General features: G+C 43.5%; 1 protein-coding gene across 1 annotated transcript in view; it reads right to left on the bottom strand.

Moving 5' to 3' along the window:
* Positions 1-21,808, bottom strand: part of ZDHHC2 (zinc finger DHHC-type palmitoyltransferase 2) — a 171,907-nt gene that overhangs the window by 94,533 nt on the left and 55,566 nt on the right. Inside the window, exon 3 of the mRNA XM_044299557.1 lies at positions 6,872-6,966. Within this exon, the coding sequence (XP_044155492.1) occupies positions 6,872-6,966 (95 nt within the window). The remainder of the gene's footprint in view (positions 1-6,871; positions 6,967-21,808) is intronic.

Genomic DNA, 21,808 nt, shown 5'->3' with positions numbered 1-21,808 from the left:
ACCCACTTAGCTCGTATGCCCTGGCAAACCAGATTTCTCCATTCACATCAATCGATGTGGATGAATAAATCATTGCCGGGATTATATTTTTTTTTATATATATACAAAGTGTTTGCCAAAGCATAGGAACGCCGCCTCCTCCTCAGCTCGTATGCCTCGGCAAACGTATCTGTTACTGCAGAGGAGAAAATCTCGTCTTGCAGCGCCGCATACACCGACTTGCGTGTAATCTGACAGCAGCGCAATGCTTCTGTCAGAATGCACATCAGTGCTGCAGCTAATCGATCGGTTGGTCCACCTGGAAGGTAAAAAAAAAAAAAAAAAAAAACAGGCCGCAACGCAATAATTTTATTAACTTTGCAACAGAACATATAAACTTTAACTTTTTTAACTGAACATTAACCTTTTTGCTTACTGGTGTTTTTTTTTTGTTTTTTTACCTTTATAGAACAAACCTCTCCTTCCCCATGGGTCAATGTGCAAAGCGCAAATCGCCCAAAGATGTGGTGAAGTGCGTTATGCACTTTGTCCCATGTGAAAGGAGACGTTTGCAGCAGCAGTGAGTGAATGGGTCCTAATAGCCCTGTGTGCCTGTCCTGGTGAGATGATCCCTATGCTAATAGTGTACCTGTGAGTGGTACTTCCGGAAACACTCTCCAAAGCATAGGGCAGGGTGGTCAGGACAGTCAGGACAGAAATAGCGGGTGTCACGCCTTATTCCACTCCTGCTACAGACACAACATCTTTTTCGGGGTGACGGTTGGGTTGAGGTACCAGGAACGACATTGGGGAAATGTCGCTCGTGTAGACGGCTAACTACACTGGTGGATGGGGCCACGGAACCTCCTGGGTACAGGAGGTTCTCGATGATCTCTTCCTGAAATTTGAGGAAGGATCCAGTTCTCCCAGCCTTACTGTAGAGAACAAAACTATTGTACAGAGCCAATTGAATTAAATATACAGACACCTTCTTATACCAGCGTCTGGTTCTGCGGGAAACTAAATACGGAGACAACATCTGGTCATTGAAGTCCACCCCTCCCATGTGAAGGTTATAGTTGTGGACTGAGAGGGGCTTTTCAATGACACGGGTTGCTCGCTCAATTTGTATTGTCGTGTCTGCGTGAATGGAGGAGAGCATGTAAACGTCACGCTTGTCTCTCCATTTCATCGTGAGCAGTTCTTCGTTACACAGTGCGGCCCTCTGCCCCCTTGCAAGACGGGTGCTAACGAGCCGTTGGGGGAAGCCCGCGCGACTAGTTCGCGCGGTACCACAGGCGCCAATCCGTTCTAGAAACAAATGCCTAAAGAGGGCCACACTTGTGTAAAAATTGTCCACATAAAGATGGTACCCCTTGCCGAATAAGGGTGACACCAAGTCCCAAACTGTCTTCCCACTGCTCCCCAGGTAGTCAGGGTAACCGACCGGCTCCAGGGTCTGATCTTTTCCCTCATAGATCCGAAATTTGTGGGTATATCCTGTGGCCCTTTCACAGAGCTTATACAATTTGACCCCATACCGGGCGCGCTTGCTTGGGATGTATTGTTTGAAGCCAAGGCGCCCGGTAAAATGTATCAGGGACTCGTCTACGCAGATGTTTTGCTCTGGGGTATACAAATCTGCAAATTTCTGGTTGAAATGGTCTATGAGGGGCCAAATTTTGTGGAGCCGGTCAAAAGCAGGGTGGCCTCTGGGACGGGAGGCGGTGTTGTCACTAAAGTGCAGGAAACGCAGGATGGCCTCAAAACGTGCCCTGGACATAGCAGCAGAGAACATGGGCATGTGATGAATCGGGTTCGTGGACCAATATGACCGCAATTCATGCTTTTTTGTCAGGCCCATGTTGAGGAGGAGGCCCAGAAAAGTTTTAATTTCGGAAACTTGGACTGGTTTCCACCGGAAAGGCTGGGCATAAAAGCTTCCCAGGTTAGCGGTGATAAATTGTGTGGCATACCTGTTTGTTTCGGCCAAAACTATGTCTAAGAGCTCCGCAGTCAAGAACAGCTCAAAAAATCCCAGGGCCGAACCGATCTGAGCTGTCTCAACCCGAACTCCAGACTGGGCGGTGAAAGGGAAAACTACAGGTGCGGCTGAAGTTGGGGACTGCCAATCAGGGTTTGCCAGCACCTCTGGGATTCTAGGGGCTCTACGGGCACGTCTTTGCGGTGGCTGCGACGGGGTCACTACTGCACGTGCCACCGTACCAGCTTCAACTGCCCTTCTGGTGCTCGCTACTTCACCATGTTCTACGGCAGTGCTGGTACTAGGTCCAGGGAGGGCTGGGCTGCTGGTGTATGCCTCACCACGTAATCCGACAGCACCAGCCCCACTCTGCTGCTCTTGAAGCGGATCCTGCGCAACCTGCGGTCTAGCGACACAGGGCCGGGTACGCCTGGTGGTATCAGGGACCTCAGCCTCCTCGTCCGAACTTTGGGTCAGAGAGCCACTGCTTTCTACAGGTTCGTATTCTGACCCGCTGGATTCATCAGATGAGGGTTCCCACTCCTCATCCGACTGGGTCAGAAGCCTGTAGGCCTCTTCAGAGGAATACCCCCTGTTTGACATTTTGGGCAACTAAATTTAGGGGTATTCCCTGAGACTACCCAAGAAAAAAAAAGCAAGCCTGTCTTACAAAGGGGAGGCTAGCGAAGTACCGGAGGCCGCTGCGGTTGATAAAAAATATCAAAACTGATTTTTTTATCGCCGCAGTGCGTGTAAAGTGATTGTGCAGTGATCAAAAAAAAATTTTTTTTTGGTCACTGCGGTGGGGCGGGCGTGGGCGAACGCACGTGTGGGCGACCGATCAGGCCTGATCGGGCAAACACTGCGTTTTGGGTGGAGGGCGAACTAAAGTGACACTAATACAATTATAGATCTGACCGTGATCAGTTTTGATCACTTCCAGATACTATAAAAGTACAAATGCTGATTAGTGATACGCTAATCAGCGAATAACGGACTGCGGTGCGGTGGGCTGGGCGCTAACTGATCGCTAACTACCTAACCAAGGGGCCTAAACTATACCTAAAACCTAACGGTCAATACCAGTGAAAAAAAAAAGTGACAGTTTACACTGATCACTTTTTTCCTTTCACTAGTGATTGACAAAGGGTTAATTGACAAAGGGTTAATTGGGGTTCAGGGGGGTGATCTGGGGCTAAAGTGTAGTGTTTGGTGTACTCACTGTGAAGCCTGCTCCTCTGCTGGATCCAACCGACGAAAAGAACTAGCAGAGGAGCAGGCAGCCATATAACAGATCATATTTACAAATATGATCTGATATATGGCGCTGTGATTGTTTTTTTTGAAAATGGTCCTCTTCGAAATGCCAGCGCGAACTGCGCATGCGCGGGCCGCATAGCGCGTCATCTCGCGTCTCGCGAGATGACGCGTATATGCGTCGTTGTGCGCAGCGCTGCCGCCTCCGGACCGCACATCTGCGTTAGGCGGTCCGGAGGCGGTTAAGGGATGTTTCGCAAGACATGTACGATGAAACCCTCAGGCTGCCTCCAGGCTTCATTGGAGGTGAAATGTCTCCAGGAAGTGGATCCCCTTTATATCAAGTCATTATATAAAAAGTCAAATTACTGAAGACACTTGACATATTAGAATAGTGGGTCCCACACTTCTATGTGTCAAGTGTGTTCAGTAATTGGACTTTTTATATAATGACTTGATATAAAGGGGACCATGTGATACAGCCATTGTCTGTCCCACTGATGTGTCACCTGACAGTATCTAAGACATTTCAATAACTGAAGTTTTTTCTCATCTGTTCTGGGTGAGTTCTGTATCCTGCTCTATACAGAGTCTTGCAAAAATATTCACCCCCTTGACTTTTTTCGTATTTTGTTACATTACAGACTTAAGTTCAATGTTTTGTTAATCTGACTTTTATGTGATGGATCAGAACACAATAGTCTAAGTTGGTGAAGTGAAATGAGAAAAATATATAAATAAAACTATTGTTTAGAAATAGAAAACAGAAAATTGGCATGTGCGTATGTATTCACCCCCTTTGTTAGGAAGCCCATAAAAAGCTCTGGTGCAACCAATTACCTTCAGAAGTCACATAATTAGTGAAATGATGTCCACCTGTATGCAATCTAAGTGTCACATGATCTGTCATTTCATATACAGAGGCTGCAACACCTAAGCAAGAGGCATCACTAACCAAACACTGCCATGAAGACCAAGGAACTCTCCAAACAAGTAAGGGGCAATGTTGTTGAGAAGTACAAGTCAGGGTTAGGTTATAAAAATATATATCCAATCTTTGATGATCCCCAGGAGCATCATCAAATCTATCATAACCAAATGGAAAGAACATGGCACAACAGCAAACCTTCCAAGAGACGGCCACCCACCAAAACTCAAGGACTGGGCAAGGAGGGCATTATTCAGTGAGGCAGCACAGAGACCTAAGGTAACCCTGGAGGAGCTGCAGAGTTCCACAGCAGAGACTGGAGTATCTGTACATAGGACGACAATAAGCCGTGCGCTCCATAGAATTGGGCTTTATGGCAGAGTGGCCAGAAGAAAGCCATTATTTTCAGCAAAAAACAAAAAGGCACGTTGTGAGTTTGTGAAAGGCACGTGGGAGACTCCCAAAATGTATGGAGGAAGGTGCTTTGGTCTTATGAGTCGAAAATTTAACTTTTTGGCCATCAAAGAAAACGCTATGTCTGGGGCAAACCCTACACATCACCCAAAGAATACCATCCCCACAGTAAAACATGGTAGTGGCAGCATCATGCTGTGGGGATGTTTTTAAGCAGCCAGGACTGGTAAACTGGTCAGAGCTGAGGGAAAGATGGACAGGGATATTCTTGAGCAAAACCTGTACCACTCTGTGCGTGATTTGAAGCTAGGACGGAGGTTCACCTTCCAGCAGGACAATGACCCCAAACACACTGCTAAAGCAACACTTGAGTGGTTTAAGGGGAAACATGTAAATGTGTTTAGAATGGCCTAGTCAAAGCCCAGATCTCAATCCAATAGAAAATCTGTGGTCAGACTTAAAGATTGCTGTTCACAAGCGCAAACCATCCAACTTGAATGAGTTGGAGCAGTTTTGGAAGGAGGAATGGGCAAAAATCCCAGTGGTAAGATGTGCAAGCTCATAGAGACTTATCCAAAGCGACTTGGAGCTGTGATTGCCTCAAAAGGTGGCTCTGCAAAGTATTGACTTTCGGGGGGTGAATAGTTATGCACATTGACCTTTTCTGTTATTTTGTCCTATTTGTTACAATAAAAAAAATAAAAAATAACATCAAGTTGTGGGCATGTTCTGTAAATTAAATGATGCAAATCCTCAAACAATCCATGTTAATCCCAGGTTGTGAGGCACCAAAACACGAAAACAGTCAAGGGGGGTGAATACTTTTGCAAGGCACTGTATACCTGCAGAAGCTGCACTTACCAAGGTTTTCCATATGTGCGATGTTAAAAGTTACCTTTGCCTGACAACACCTCTCAGCTGATCATTGCAGGTTAATCTTTAAGGGTCTTTCTACTGTGACCCTCGGTACACTTCACTGCCACAAATGACTGGGCCATGATGTACATTCTGGAGGTCCGAGTATGGTTGCTTAGACTACGTACAAACGACAGTGAAAAACGGCTATGTGATGGCTATTTTTTTAAAGGGGTGGTCTCAAAAAAATTGTATTGTTTTCAAACTAGAAACTGGATCTGAATACTTTTGCAATTGCATGTAACTAAATATTTATCATAGCCGTTGAGATATATATTTAAATGTAGCTGTGTAGCGCCACCGTCTGTTTGTTTTTTTCTTATTTCTTTGTCCTACTTACTGAGAAGGCCGCACATGCTCAGTTTCATCCTACAACTGCCTCCTGGGCTGTGACAGGGCGAAAGCTACAGAAGAAAGACACGCCCACTAAGAAAGGACACTCCCCTTGAGCTGCCATCTTGATATAACTCTAGCAGAGCAATTGGAGCAATGAATGGGGAGATCTCTGGATCCATATGAGGTACAGCGCTGGTTCTAGCTTTATTAGAAAGAGGTTGTCATGTACTATCTTATTTTTATTTCTTATATTAGTCATGGGATAATCCCTTTAACGACTAATACACTGCAGTTTTCAGAACCAATTAAACTCTATGCGGCTAGTCACGTGGTCACCTCATCCACTTTCATGCGCTGGGACATTTACACACTTGCTTCTCACAGGATGCAGAAGAACATGATGCTCCCAGTGTGGTCATCACACAGGAATTGTCAACTCCTTCTGCCTTCAGTGAAGAGTGAGCATCCCCATGCACGCGAGTGGTTGAGTTTTTTTTTTGTCACACAAAAATGCTGGGGAACACTATGAGGGAAATTATTACTGTTGGGCGCCACTATGGGGGACATTATTACTGCTTTGCGCTACTACAGGCAACATTATTACTGCTGGGGGCCACTATGAGGGAAATTATTACTGCTGGAAGCCCCTATGGGCAGCATTATTACTGCTGGGGGCCACTATGAGGGAAATTATTACTGCTGGGGGCCACTATGGGGGACATTATTACTGCTGGGGGCCACTATTGGGGACAATATTACTGCTGGGGGCCACTATGGGGGACATTATTACTGCTGGGGGCCACTATAACTAAAATTATTAATGCTGGGGGCAGCAAGGGGGACATTATGTATACTGCAGGGTTTGGGATTGGAATAAATAAAGCCAATGAAAATCAACAATTTTTAACAGCCAGCTGACCAGAAAATAGATGGAAAAACTGACAATGTGTCCGCCATGTGAATGTAGCCTTATAAAGGTTGGACATGAGCATGGGAAAAGTCCATGGTGTGCAAGTTGAATTTTTACTGCTGATCACTTGAAATTCACTTTACCTTACCTCTTTAGTTGGATTCATTGGTAATGTGAAGATAGTCTTCCAGTAAGACCAAACAAACAGGAGAACAAAGAAGTGGTACGCTATCAGGCAGAGAACTGGAAAACAGAATAAAAAAAATCATTTTATTTAGATACACAAGATTTACCTTTAAGAAATAAGTTAAAAGGGTTTTATGAGATTTTTTTTACTGATACTATTTCAATATCTGATCAGTGGGGGTCCGACACCCGGGACCGCAGCGATCAGCTGTTTTGAGAAGGCAGTTAACCCCGCACTGTGCTGTACATAGTATAGCAGCTCAGCACCATTCACTTGAATGGGGCCGAGATGCTCCTAGGCCACGTGATCGACGAACATGTCGTCACCTAGGAAAACCTGGACAAGGCTGCGGCACTCACAAGATCAACGCTGCCTTCTCAAAAAGCTGATCCGCAGGGTCCCGGGTGTCGGACCCCCAGAGTCAGATACTGATTACCTATCCAGAGGATAGGTCATCAGTAAAATCAAAAATTTCGAAAAACCCCTTTAATTTAAAACAAATCGTGTTAGAATTCATCTAAACCACTGCTGAGAGAGGTCCAAAATGCATAATTACATTAAAGGGAACCTGTCACCTCAAAAATGCATCTACTAGCAGTACCTCATAGTAGCCCACAGCCTGTTAATAATCAGGGCCGTCTTTAATATTGATTGGACCCTGGGCAAAAATTTACTTGGGCCCCCTGGATCCCGCCTTCCCACACCTTAGCAGGCAATCACATTCTCCCCCACAACACACACACAAAAATTCCACACATCTGGTAGAGTCCAGTGAATGACTGTAAATACTTCCAGTTCTGAAGACTCCAGCGGCTCAGGATCAGTGCTCTGGGCTCAGGCTGGAAGTGGGCATCGCTCTGCAGGAAGGAGACCGGGGCTCGGCTCACCCTAGTGTTACAGTGCACCACAGCACCCCACAGTATGCAGTATAGCACCCTATAGTATACAGCACCACACAGTATGCAGTATAGCACCCCACACTATACAGTAACCCACAGTATATAGTAGAGCAGTATAGTAGCCCACAGTATACAGCACCCCAAACTATACACGATACAGCCCCCACACTATACAGTACAGCAGTATAGCACTCCACACTATACCGCACCCATAGTATACAGACCCCCACAGTATACATTACTGCAGTATAGAACTCCACAATATACAGCCCCCCACACTATACAGAACCCCCACACTATACATGCCCCCCCACACTATACAGGCCCCCCCACACTATACAGGCCCCCACACAGTATACAGGCCCCCACACAGTATACAGGCCCCCACACAGTATACAGGCCCCCCACACTATACAGGCCCCCCACACTATACAGGCCCCCCCACAGTATACAGGCCCCCCCACACACTATACAGCCCACCACACAGTATAAGCCCCCCCCCCACAGTATACAGCCCACCACACAGTATACAGGCCCCCCACAGTATACAGGCCCCCACACAGTAAACAGCCCACCACACAGTATACAGCCCTCAAAGTATACAGGCCCCCCACAGTATACAGCCCCACACAATATATAGCCCCACACAATATATAGCCCCCCACAGTATACAGGCCCCCACACAGTATACAGCACCCCACTATACAGTAGTTTACAGTATATTAACATAACAGCCCCTGTCACCTTTTTCTGATGTAATCTTCACACAAAAAAGCTCCACGGTTAACTTCTGCAACACTCCTGCTAGGACCTGTGATGACCTCATAGCCATGTGACCAGTAATTGCTAGGTTACTGGTCACATGGTGATGATGTCATTAACCACCTCAGCTCCCCTAGCTTAAACACCCTTAATGACCAGACCACTTTTTACAATTCTGTACTACACTACTTTCACGGTTTATTGCTCGGTCATGCAACTTACCACCCAAATGAATTTTACTTCCTTTTCTTCTCACTAATAGAGCTTTCATTTGGTGGTATTTCATTGCTGCAGACATTTTTACTTTTTTTGTTATTAATCGAAATTTAAAGAAATTTTTGCAAAAAAATGACATTTTTCACTTTCCGTTGTCATTTTTTTTTTAAAAAACGACATCTATATATACATTTTTCTCTAAATTTATAGTTATAGGGTTTACAAACTATGGTACAAAAATTAGAATTTCCGCTTTTTCAAGCAGCTCTGACTTTCTGACCACCTGTCATGTTTCCTGAGGTTCTACAATGCGCAGACAGTAGAAAAAACCCACAAATAACCCCATTTCGTAAAGTAGACACCCTAAGGTATTCGCTGATGGGCATAGTTAGTTCATAGAACTTTTTATTTTTTGTCACAAGTTAGCGGAAAATTGTGAATTTTATTTTCCTTACAAAGTCTCATATTCCACTAACTTGTGACAAAAAATAAAAACTTCCATGAACTCACTATGCCCATCATGAAATACCTTGGGGTGTCTTCTTTCCAAAATGGGGTCACTTGTGGGGTAGTTATACTGCCCTGGCATTTTAAGGGCCCTAATGTGTGGGAAGTAGTTTGAAATCAAAATGTGTAAAAAATGGCCTGTGAAATCCGAAAGGTGCTCTTTGGAATGTGGGCCCCTTTGCCCACCTAGGCTGCAAAAAAGTGTCACACATGTGGTATCGCCATACTCAGGAGAAGTTGGGCAATGTGTTTTGGGGTGTCATTTTACATATACCCATGCTGGGTGAGAGAAATATCTAGGCAAAAGACAACTTTTCCCATTTTTTTATACAAAGTTGGCATTTGACCAAGATATTTATCTCACCCAGCATGGGCATATGTAAAATGACACCCTAAGACACATTGCCCAACTTCTTCTGAGTACGGCAATACCACATGTGTGACACTTTTTTGCAGCCTAGATGCGCAAAGGGGCCCAAATTCCTTTTAGGAGGGCATTTTTAGACATTTGGATCCCAGACTTCTTCTCACGCTTTAGGGCCCCTAAAATGCCAGGGCAGTATAAATTCCCCACATGTGACCCCATTTTGGAAAGAAGACACCCCAAGGTATTGAATGAGGGGCATGGCGAGTTCATAGAAAAAAAAAATTTGGCCACAAGTTAGAGGAATTTTTTTTTTCTCACAAAGTCTCTCTTTCCGCTAACTTAAGACAAAAATTTCAATATTTCATGGACTCAATATGCCCCTCACAGAATACCTTGGGGTGTCTTCTTTCTGAAATGGGGTCACATGTGGTGTATTTATACTGCCCTGGCATTTTAGGGGGCCTAAAGTGTGAGAAGTAGTCTGGAATATAAATGTCAAAAGAAATTGACGCATTTGGATTCCATGAGGGGTATGGTGAGTTCATGTGAGATTTAATTTTTTGACACAAGTTAGTGGAATATGAGACTTTGTAAGAAAAAACAATCAAACAAAAAATCAATTTCCGCTAACTTGTGCCCAAAAAATGTCTGAATGGAGCCTTACAGGGGGGTGATCAATGACAGGGGGGTGATCAGGGAGTCTATATGGGGTGATCACCACCCTGTCATTGATCACCCCCCTGTAAGGCTCCATTCAGACGTCCGTATGTGTTTTGCGGATCCGCGGTGTCAGTGTTTTGTGGATCCACGGATCCGCAAAACACATACGGACGTCTGAATTGAGCCTTACAGGGGGGTGATCAATGACAGGCGGGTGATCACCCCATATAGACTCCCTGATCACCCCTCTGTCATTGATCACCCCCCTGTAAGGCTCCATTCAGAGGTCCGTATGTGTTTTGCGGATCCACGGATCGGATCCGCAAAACAGATACGGATGTCTGAACAGCACTCCCTGATCAATGACAGGGGGGTGATCAGGGAGTGGATCTGGGGTGATCACCCCCCTGTCATTGATCACCCCCCTGTAAGGCTCCATTCAGACATCCGTATGTGTTTTGCGGATCCGATCCATGGATCCGTGGACCCGTTAAACACATACGGACGTCTGAATGGAGCCTTACAGGGGGGTGATCAATGACAGGGGGGTGATCAATGACAGGGGGGTGATCAGGGAGTCTATATGGGGTGATCACCCTCCTGTCATTGATCACCCCCCTGTAAGGCTCTATTCAGACGTCCATATGTGTTTTGCGGATCCGATCCATGGATCCGTGGATCCGTTAAACACATACGGACGTCTGAATGGAGCCTTACAGGGGGGTGAATAATGACAGGGGGGTGATCAATGACAGGGGGTGATCAGGGAGTCTATATGTGATGATCACCACCCTGTCATTGATCACCCCCCTGTAAGGCTCCATTCAGACGTCCGTATGTGTTTTGCGGATCCGATCCGTGGATCCATAAAACACATACGGACATCTGAATGGAGCCTTACAGGAGGGTGATCAGGGAGTCTAATATGTGGTGATCAGGGGTTAATAAGGGGTTAATAAGTGACAAGGGGGGGGGGGGTGTAGTGTAGTGGTATTTGGTGCTACTTATTACTGAGCTGCCTGTGTCCTCTGGTGGTCGATCCAAGCAAAAGGGACCACCAGAGGACCAGGTAGCAGGTATATTAGACGCTGTTATCAAAACAGCGTCTAATATACCTTTTAGGGGTTAAAAAAATCTGCATCTACAGCCTGCCAGCGAACGATCGCCGCTGGCAGGCTGTAGATCAGCTAGTTTACCTTCCGTTCCTGTGAACGGAGTAGCTAGCAGGGCTCAAGAGGCAGCTGCCTTGGGCCCCCCAGGAGCAACTGGGCCCGGGGCAGCTGCCCCTTGGTAAAGACGGCCCTGTTAATAATCATATATTTCATCCTATTGTCCGATGCTGCGTAAGTTAAAAAAATGCGGTTTTATCTTCCATCAACGCTATAGTGCCGGCCAGCTTGAAGTCAAGGGGGCAGCGGCCTCCTTGCTTAAAGTCAAGGTCACCACGCCCCCTAACGTCCCCTCTTGCCTGAGAGTGACAGCCTGCAGTGCAGCCGCGATTCCCCAAGTCTCGCGCATGCGCATTGCACCGCTGAAACCCGGCTAACAGCGGCAGCAGGAGATGGGATAGCGCATTACTACAGACCGCACCGCGCATACACGAGACTTGGGGAATCGCGGCTGCACTGCAGGCTGTCACTCTCAGGCAAGAGGGGGCGGTTAGAGGGCGTGGTTACCTTAACTTCAAGCTGGCCGACACTATAGCGCTGATGGAGGATAAAACCGAGTTTTTTTTAACAGGATAAAACATATGATTATTAACAGGCTGCGGGCTACTACAAGGTACTGCTGGCGGGTGTAGATGCATTTTTTGAGGTGACAGGTTCCCTTTAAGGCCTCTTTCACACGAGCGAGTCTGTGTACATCAGAGTTTTTTTTCATGCATCAGTTCTGCGTTGCGTTAAAAAACACAGCATGTTCTATATTCTGCGTTTTTCACGCAGCCCTGGCCCCATAGAAGTGAATGGGGCTTCAGTGAAAAAAACATTGCATCCGGAAGCAAGTGCGGGTGAGATGCGTTCTTCACTGATGGTTGCTAAGAGATGTTGTTTGCAAACCATTAGTTTTTTATCACGCGTTCAAAAATGCATGAAAACGCATTGCATCTGCGCTGAAAAAACTGAACAACTGAACGCAATCGCAGACAAAACTGACTGAACTTGCTTGCAAAATGGTGCGAGTTTCACTGAACGCACCCTGAACGCATCCAGAGCCAATCCATATTGTTCGTGTGGAAGAGGGGTTTTCCAAGTGTTTTATTTATACTGATGACCTATCATCAGGATAGGTCATCAGTATCTGATTGGTTGGAGTCCGACAGATTCAGTAAAACCTGTAATTTATACATTTTACATTTCTGCTATTTCTAACTTACAGGGCTTATGTCACTTCAGCAAATAGCGGTGGCCGTGCTTTCACACTATTAGAAAAAGCACCAGCCTATGTGCACTCCTGTGGTCTCGACCACCAGAGAGGCCAGAACTTTTTCCTATAGTGTGCAAGCAATGCTGGATTGCAGGGTGGTCGTAACCATGGAAACGAGTAGTGTATAATGTGATGGAAAAATGAATCGAGCCTGAAAGAAGAAATATGGATAATAATACATTAGTAAGTGCCTTGTATTAACTTTCTCTACATAATAAATGCCACTTTCTGAAGTGATACAACCCCTTTAACCTCTTAGTGACCACCCATACGCCTTTTTACAGCGGTCACTAAGGGGCTTTAGGCTGGGCCGCCGCTTTTTTACGGCGGCCCAGTCTAAGCGCTGCACAGGGAGCAGGGGCCCGGCTCTCACATGAGAGCCGCGGTCCTGCTTTAACAGCCCGGACCGGCAGGAGTGCCAATCCGGGCTGTTTAATACTTGACATGCCGCGGGCAATGACACTCGCCGCATGTAAAGTGCTAACAGAGGGACTGGACTCCCTTTGTCTCCCATTAGCATCGAGGAGTGCCGATGTGAGTGAAAACTGGCTGGGGTCTTGTGTAGGACCCAGACCAGCCTTGAGTCATTTCCAGCAGGCTGCTCCTCTCTGGCGCAACCTGCTGGTCAATGTCAGAATAGCACTGATATTAAAATGCAAAGCACTAGAGGGATAATGCATTGCATTTACAGTTGCAAGAAAAAGTATGTGAACCCTTTGGAATGATATGGATTTCTGCACAAATTCGGCATAAAATGTGACAATCAATAGGCAATCACAGTCTGCTTAAACTAATAACACACAAATAATTAAATGTTACCATGTTTTTATTGAACACACCATGTAAACAGTCACAGTGCAGGTGGAAAATGTATGTGAACCCCTAGACTATTGACATCTCCAAAAACTAATTGGAGTGAGGTGTCAGCCAACTGGAGTCCAATCAATGAGATGAGATTGGAGGTGTTGGTTACAGCTGCCCTGCCCTATAAAAAACACACACCAGCTCTGGGTTTGCGTTTGACAAGAAGCATTGCCTGATGTGAATGATGCCTCGCACAAAAGAGCTCTCAGAAGACCTACGATTAAGAATTGTTGACTTGCATAAAGCTGGAAAGGGTTATAAAAGTAACTCCAAAAGCCTTGCTGTTCATCAGTCCGCGGTAAGACAAATTGTTTATAAATGGAGAAAGTTCAGCACGGCTGCTACTCTCCCTAGGAGTGGCCGTCCTGTAAAGATGACTGCAAAAGCACAGCACAGACTGCTCAATGAGGTGAAGAAGAATCCTAGAGTGTCAGCCAAAGACTTACAAAAGTCTCTGGCATATGCTAACATCTCTGTTAGCGAATCTACGATACGTAAAACACTAAACAAGAATGGATGTCATGGAGGGATACCACAGAGGAAGCCACTGCTGTCCAAAAAAAACATTGCAGCACGTTTACAGTTTGCACAAGAGCACCTGGATGTTCCACAGCAGTACTGACAAAATATTCTGTGGACAGATGAAACCACACTATGTGTGGAGAAAAAGAGGCACAGCACACCAACATCAAAACCTCATCCTAACTGTGAAGTATGATGGTGGGGTCATCATGGTCTGGGGCTGCTTGCTGCGTCAGGGCCTGGACGGATTGCTATCATCGAAGGAAAAATGAATTCCCAAGTTAATCAAACATTTTGCAGGAGAACCTAAGGCCATCTGTCCACCAGCTGAAGCTCAAAAGAAGATGGTTGTTGCAATAGGACAACGACCCAAAGCATAGAAGTAAATCAACAACAGAATGGCTTAAACAGAAGAAAATACGCCTTCTGGAGTGGCCCAGTCAGAGTCCTGACCTCAACCCGATTGAGATGCTGTGGCATGACCTCAAGAAAGCGATTCACACCAGACATCCTAGAGTCAATATTGCTGAACTGAAACAGTTCTGTAAAAAGGAATGGTCAATAATTACTCCTGACCGTTGTGCATGTCTGATCTGCAACTACAGGAAACATTTGGTTGAAGTTATTGCTGCCAAAAGAGGTTCAACCAGTTATTAAATCCAAGGGTTTACATATTTTTTCCACCTACACTGTGAATGTTTACATGGTGTGTTAAATAAAAACATGGTAACATTTAATTCTTTGTGTGTTATTAGGTTAAGCAGACTGTGATTGTCTATTGTTGTGACTTAGATGAAGATCAGATCACATTTTATGAACAATTTGTGCAGAAATCCATATCATTCCAACGGGTTCCTTGCAACTGTAAAAATCAATCAGAATGTTGTATGTTATAGTCCCCTTGTGGGACTATTAAGTGGTAAAAAAAAAGTAAAAAAAAACATAACAAAACACATTTATTCAATAAAAAAAATTCCATTAAAAAACGTATGTTTTTTTCCATTGAAAATACGCTTTTCAATGAAAAAAAATTGCAAAAAAAATCCCCCCCGTATGTTTGGTATTGCCGCATCCGTAACGACCCAGATTACATAAATATCATGTAAATTATTCCCTGCGGTGAACGCCGTAAAAAAAAAAAAAAAAAAAAGACAGAATTGCTAATATATTCTTAGTTGCCACCGAAAAAAATTAATAACAAGCGATAAAAAAAAGCCATTTACTCCAAAATGATACCAATGAAAAATACAAGTCGTCCTGCAAAAATCAAGCCCTCACACAACTCCATAGAAAGAAAAATAAAAAGTTATGGGTCTTGGGAAGCGGCAATGTAAAAACATTTTTTTCTTTAAAAAAAAAAAAAAGGTGTTTTTATTGCAAAAAAGTAGTAAAACGAAAAAAAAAAGGACTATATCTATTTGGTATCACTGTAATCGCAGTGACCCAGAGAATAAAGATATTATGTTATTTATACCGAAAAATGAACGCCATCAAATTTATAACGCAGTGGCAGTATTGCTGTTTTTCCCATCTCCCTCCCAGAAAGAGTTAATAAAAGTTAATCCGAAAGTTATGTGCACCCCAAAAAAACTACAACTTTTCCCGCAAAAAACAAGCCCTCATAAAGCTATATAGACGCTAATAGAGGGAGGGAGGGAGAGCGGGCCGGGGGGGCGCACTGGCCACCAATGAAATTAATACAATAGAGGGAGGGAGGGGGGGCCGCACACTGGCCACCAATAAAATGAATACAATAGAGGAAGGGAGGGGGGGCCGGGGAGGAGCCCGCACTGGCCACCAATGAAATTAAAACTGGGGAAGGAGGGGGTCTGCCCCCTGCTGCCTGCAGCCCCTGATCTCTTATAGGGGGCTATGATATGCACAATTAACCCCTCAGGTGCGGCACCTGAGGGGTTAATTGTACGGATCACAGGCCCCTGTAAGAGATCGGGTGCTGCCAGGGGCAGTCATGTACACAGTTCGTAGTATATTCTAAGTAGAAGCGTCCCTATCACTATGGGAACGCCTCTGTGTTAGAATATACTGTCGGATCTGAGTTTTCACGAGTTTTCACGATCTTCGGATCCGTCTGTATGAAAGCAACCTACGGCCACGGATCACGGACCCATAGACTTGAATGGGTCCGTGAACCGTTGTCCGTCAAAAAAATAGGACAGGTCCTATTTTTTTGACGGACAGGAAACACGTATCACGGCCGCTGATGAACAACGGTGCATTTTCCGAGTTTTCAATGGACCCATTGAAAGTCAATGGGTCCGCAGAAAATCACGGAAAACGGAACAACGGCTACGGATGCACACAACGGTCGCGTGCATGAGGTCTAAGTATGTATACATAGATAACTGTTAGTCACTTATAGTTGTACACGGGGGAGGTGTTATCAGTGATTGATAGCATTCTCTGTGTGTGTATACAGAGATAGCTGTCAGTCACTGATAGTAGTACATCGGGGAGGTGTTATCAGTGATAAAATTCTCTGTGTAAGTGGGTATACAGAGATAGCTGTCAATCACTCATAGTTGTACATGAAGAGGTGTTATCAGTGATTGATAGCATTCTCTGTATAAGTGTGTATACATAGATAGCGGTCAGTCACTGATAGTTGTACACAGAGGAGGTATTATCAGTGATTGATAGCATTCTCTGTGTAATGTGGGGGTCAGCTTAATAGTGGTAGGCACAGCAGTTAGAGACAGTGACACCATAGTACAGTTCATACAGGGATTTGCCTGTTTTCTTTATTTTCATACATAAACAAAAATATAAGGCATTTACATTCAGGAAAAAAAACACAAAAATAAATTCCTGCTAGGCTGAACACTTACTAAGCACCAAATCACTCTTTCTATACAAGCGGCCTACTACCAGCCACACGACACAACACATTGTAAACTTACAGTGTCCTTTTTGACGTATTAGCACAATTCAGCAGCAATGGTGAAAGACAGTCTGTTCAACCAGTCCCCCCCCCCCCCCCACACACATGATCATAGTGCAGACCTTTATAGCCCAGAAAAAAGCTGAGCTCCATCACCTGGCTGAGAGATATATAGGAAGACTGTTCTGGACAGGAAGGGAATGATGAGCCCCACTACCAACCAGCTCATCATTCCATTAAAAAAACAGGCCCAATAACACCATTAACCAAGGTGCTAAGGCAACCCATTTTTCCTGGATTTCTGATATCTCATGCAGTTTTCCTAGTTGAGATATCCACTTCCTGTAGCCTAGCACATTGTATATTAAATAAACCTAGGCGAAATATAACGATTTTCTACTACTTTTCCAGTCACTGCCTCACAATAAGTGTGTATACAGAGATAGCCGTCAGTCACTGATAGTTGTACACAGGGAGGTGTTATCAGTGATTAGTAGCATTCTCTGTGTAAGTGTGTATACAGAGATAGCTGTCAGTCACTGATAGTTGTACACAGGGAGGTGTTATCAGTGATTAGTAGCATTCTCTGTGTAAGTGTGTATACAGAGATAGCTGTCAGTCACTGATAGCTGTACACAGGGAGGTGTTATCAGTGATTAGTAGCATTCTCTGTGTAAGTGTGTATACAGAGATAGCTGTCAGTCAATGAAAACACCTCCCCTTGTACTGAGTGCTGTCCACAGGGGTGAAATAACAGAAACTGAAGTTTTACTGAATATTTTCTAAACAAAAATATACACGTGACTACACACAAAGTTAGGGCTATTTGGCTTGTGGGTGAAATTTCAGGGTGAACCTAAAATGAACTCTAACCTTTAGGCCTCATGCACACGGCCGTTGTGCAGCCGTTCTTTGCATTGGGGACCGCTGTAATTGTGCTGATATATGAATAAAGGTAACAGGTAATTTACGTAAAAATAAAACCCATAAAACTACGGCAGAATTGCGTTTTTTACCCAACTTTATCCCTTTTTTTGCAAAAACATAAAATATTATATTAGTGATAGATAAAGAGAAGTAGCAGTGAAATGAAGTATTATGAAAATGACACTGTTCTCCCTGTGCCATATATGCTTAAAGACTATGTACACCTTTGGGGGTCATTTTTTTATTATTGCATTGTACTCATTTTGAGGTAAAAATATTTTTTTCAATTGGTCTCTATTAAAAATTTTGAACCACTGTCTTTGCGATGCCTTGAGTTTATCTAGTAGCGAGATCTGAATTTGCACTCTGTTCCATCAGGCAGCTCACCTGACAGGCTCCTTATCTCAGATCTCTGACCTTATAAACCCTCAGTATAGGTCAGTCCTTATTTTACTGATAAGAATGTCACACCTTAGAGATAAGGTTTATTAGATGACCAAGTGAAAGTAAACAATAGGATTCACACAGCTAGAAAAACAGTTAACCCTTTGTGACAGAACAGCTTAATATTTTTAATAAAGACCAATTAAAATATATATTTTTAGCCTAAAATGAGTAAAATGCAATCATAAAACAAATTACCCCTGAAGGTGTACATAGCCTTTAAATGACTACGAACACCCTCACCAATCAGGTTGTTTGCAGGAGCTGCTGTACATTGGAAATTGGCAACGTAGCACCACAGCTGCGTACACTGTGTAGTGGATATGCTTGTTTACTGCAACACTGCTCTGATTCACATGGACAGAAAGGACAAAATTAAAGTGACAAATAGCGGCAAAAAAAAAATCACAAAAATGTGTAAGTATTAAACAGATGTTAGAAATGCTTTCCAGGCAGTATTTAGACAGACAAAATACTTTCTGTCGTTACTATAATACCACGGCATCTGGATAGAGATTACAGAGTCACAATCAATTCCAGCAGGCACAAAAGCCAGCAGAGCAGTATATATTGAAGAAAAAAAGAAGGCAGCGATACAATGTGATAACTAAAGAATTTCCATGAAATACATAATACAAAAGTATCACTTACACAAATGTGTGACACAAAAGTGTATTATATTTGGTAGGTAGAACTAAGGAGATCTTGTTGATGCAAGAAAGTGTCCTAATTCCTGACCTAAATAACTACAAGATTTGAATAGGAGTTCAATAGTTAGCGTAATTAATACCCTTGTTTATAGAATATAAAAAGTGTCAGATACAGCTGATTAGGCTAAATAATACAAAATTCTTAAAACCAACCATGACTTTGACAGAAAAGCCTTGGTAATTTAACAGCATGTTAAAAGGCAGATGAAATCAATGTGACAAATGCAATGCACCTAGCTTTATGGCCTGTACATACTACAAAAAAAGTTAACATTTTGCATGGACGTAAGTATTCAGGCCCCTACTATGACGCATGAAATTAGCTCTGGGGCCTCCTATTTCTCTTGATCATCTTTGAGATGTTTCTAGACCTTGACTAGAGTCCACTTGTGGCAAATTTCATTGACTGATCATGATTTGGAAAGACAAGAACCCTGTCTATATTATGTCTCACAGCTGAAAATACATATCAGAGCAAAAAGACATGACTGTACAGCCTTGAGACAAGATTGAGAAGAGGCTCAAAAAAACTCTGCTTCACTGAAACCAAAAGCACAGTGGCCTCCATAATCCTTAACCCCTTAAGGACTCAGCCCTATTTCACCTTAAGGACTTGGCCATTTTTTTTGCAAATCTGACCAGTGTCACTTTAAGTGCTGATAACTTTAAAACGCTTTGACTTATTCAGGCCATTCTGAGATTGTTTTTTCATCACATATTGTACTTCATGACACTGGTAAAATGAAGTAAAAAAAAAAAAACATTTTTATTTATAAAAAAAACAAAATTTACCAAAAATATGTAAAAAATAGCAAATTTCCAAGTTTCAATTTCTCTACTTTTATAATACATAGCAATATCTCCAAAAATTGTTATTACTTTATATTCCCCATATGTCTACTTCATGTTTGGATCATTTTGGGAATTATATTTTATTTTTTGGGGATGTTACAAGGCTTAGAAGTTTAAAAGCAAATCTTGAAATTTTTCTGAAATTTTCAAAAGCCCAATTTTTAGGGACCAGTTCAGGTCTGAAGTCACTTTGCGAGGCTTACATAATAGAAACCACCCAAAAATTACCCCATTCTAGAAACTACACCCCTCAAGGTATTCAAAACTGATTTTACAAACGTTGTTAACCCTTTAGGTGTTCCACAAGAATTAATGCAAAATAGAGATACAATTTCAAAATATCACTTTTTTGGCAGATTTCCATTTAAATATTTTTTTTCCAGTTACAAAGCAACGGTTAACAGCCACACCAAACTCAATATTTATGGCCCTGATTCTGTAGTTTACAGAAACACCCCATATGTGGTCGTAAACCGCTGTACAGGCACACGGCAGGGCGCAGAAGGAAAGGAATGCCATACGGTTTTTGGAAGGCAGGTTTTGTTGGACTGTTTTTTTTTTTACACCATGTCCCATTTGAAGCCCCCCTGATGCACCCCTAGAGTAGAAACTCCATAAAAGTGACCCCATCTAAGAAACTACACCCCTCAAGGTATTTAAAACAGATTTTACAAACATCGTTACCCCTTCAGGTGTTCCATAAGAGTTATTGGCAAATGGAGATGAAATTTCAGAATTTAAATTTTGGGGCAAATTTTCCATTTTAATCAATTTTTCCCAGTAACAAAGCAAGGGTTAACAGCCAAACAAAACTCAATATTTATGTCCCCGATTCTGTAGTTTACAGAAACACCCCATATGTGGTCGTAAACCGCTGTACGGGCACACAGCAGGGCGCAGAAGGAAAGGAATGCCACACGGTTTTTGGAAGGCAGATTTTGCTGGACAGTTTTTTGTTTTTTTTACACCATGTCCCATTTTAATCCCCCCCTGAAGCACCCCTAGAGTAGAAACTCCAAAAAAGTGACCCAATTTTAGAAACTACGGGATAGGGTGGCAGTTTTGTTGGTTCTAGTTTAGGGTACCTATGATTTTTGGTTGCTCTATATTACACTTTTTTGTGAGGCACGGTAACAAGAAATAGCATTGGCACCGTTTTTATTTTTTGTTATTTACAGCATTCATCTGACAGGTTAGATCATGAGATATTTTTATAGACCAGGTTGTCACGGATGCGGCGATACCTAATATGTATAATTTTTTTTCATTTACCGTATTTTTCGCCCTATAAGGCTACATTCACACGACCGTTTTTAATCCGTTCCGTTTTGCGGCTCCGCAAAAAACGGATCCGCATGTCCGCAAAAAACGGAAGAGTGGCTTCCGTATGTCATCCGCAAAAAACGGTCCATAAAAAACGGATGAGTTTAAAAAAAAGGAGGAGAGAATAAAATATTATAATATATTCATAGTTGTCTAGGAAACTAGAAAAGTCACATGCTCAGAAATTCAGGTGCCATTTTATGTGCTTTTCTAGTCGGATAGAGCTGTGTGTAGCTTGTGCCTTGCTGGTATTGGATTCTCACTGTTTTCTGTGCGCTAACGATGGCAAATTACTTTGAACGTGAACTGCTTCTACGCTGGCTACTTTCTCGGCGCTTTGGAAGTAATTCGCAAATGCTGGAAGAAGAACCAAGGAGGAGACGGAGGCAATGGGTGCATCCTATTGTCTCACAAAGGCTCCAGAAGGGACACTTCCATTCTTTATATGCAGACCTGCGGCAGGACCCTATGAAATTTCACCAGTTTTGTCGTATGTCTGTGGAGTCTTTTGATCGCCTGCTT

The sequence above is a fragment of the Bufo gargarizans genome, chromosome 1 (assembly GCF_014858855.1).
Source record: "Bufo gargarizans isolate SCDJY-AF-19 chromosome 1, ASM1485885v1, whole genome shotgun sequence".
Taxonomy (NCBI): domain Eukaryota; kingdom Metazoa; phylum Chordata; class Amphibia; order Anura; family Bufonidae; genus Bufo; species Bufo gargarizans.
The sequence above is the reverse complement of the archived record's forward strand: the minus strand, read 5'-3'. Positions and strand labels throughout refer to the sequence as shown.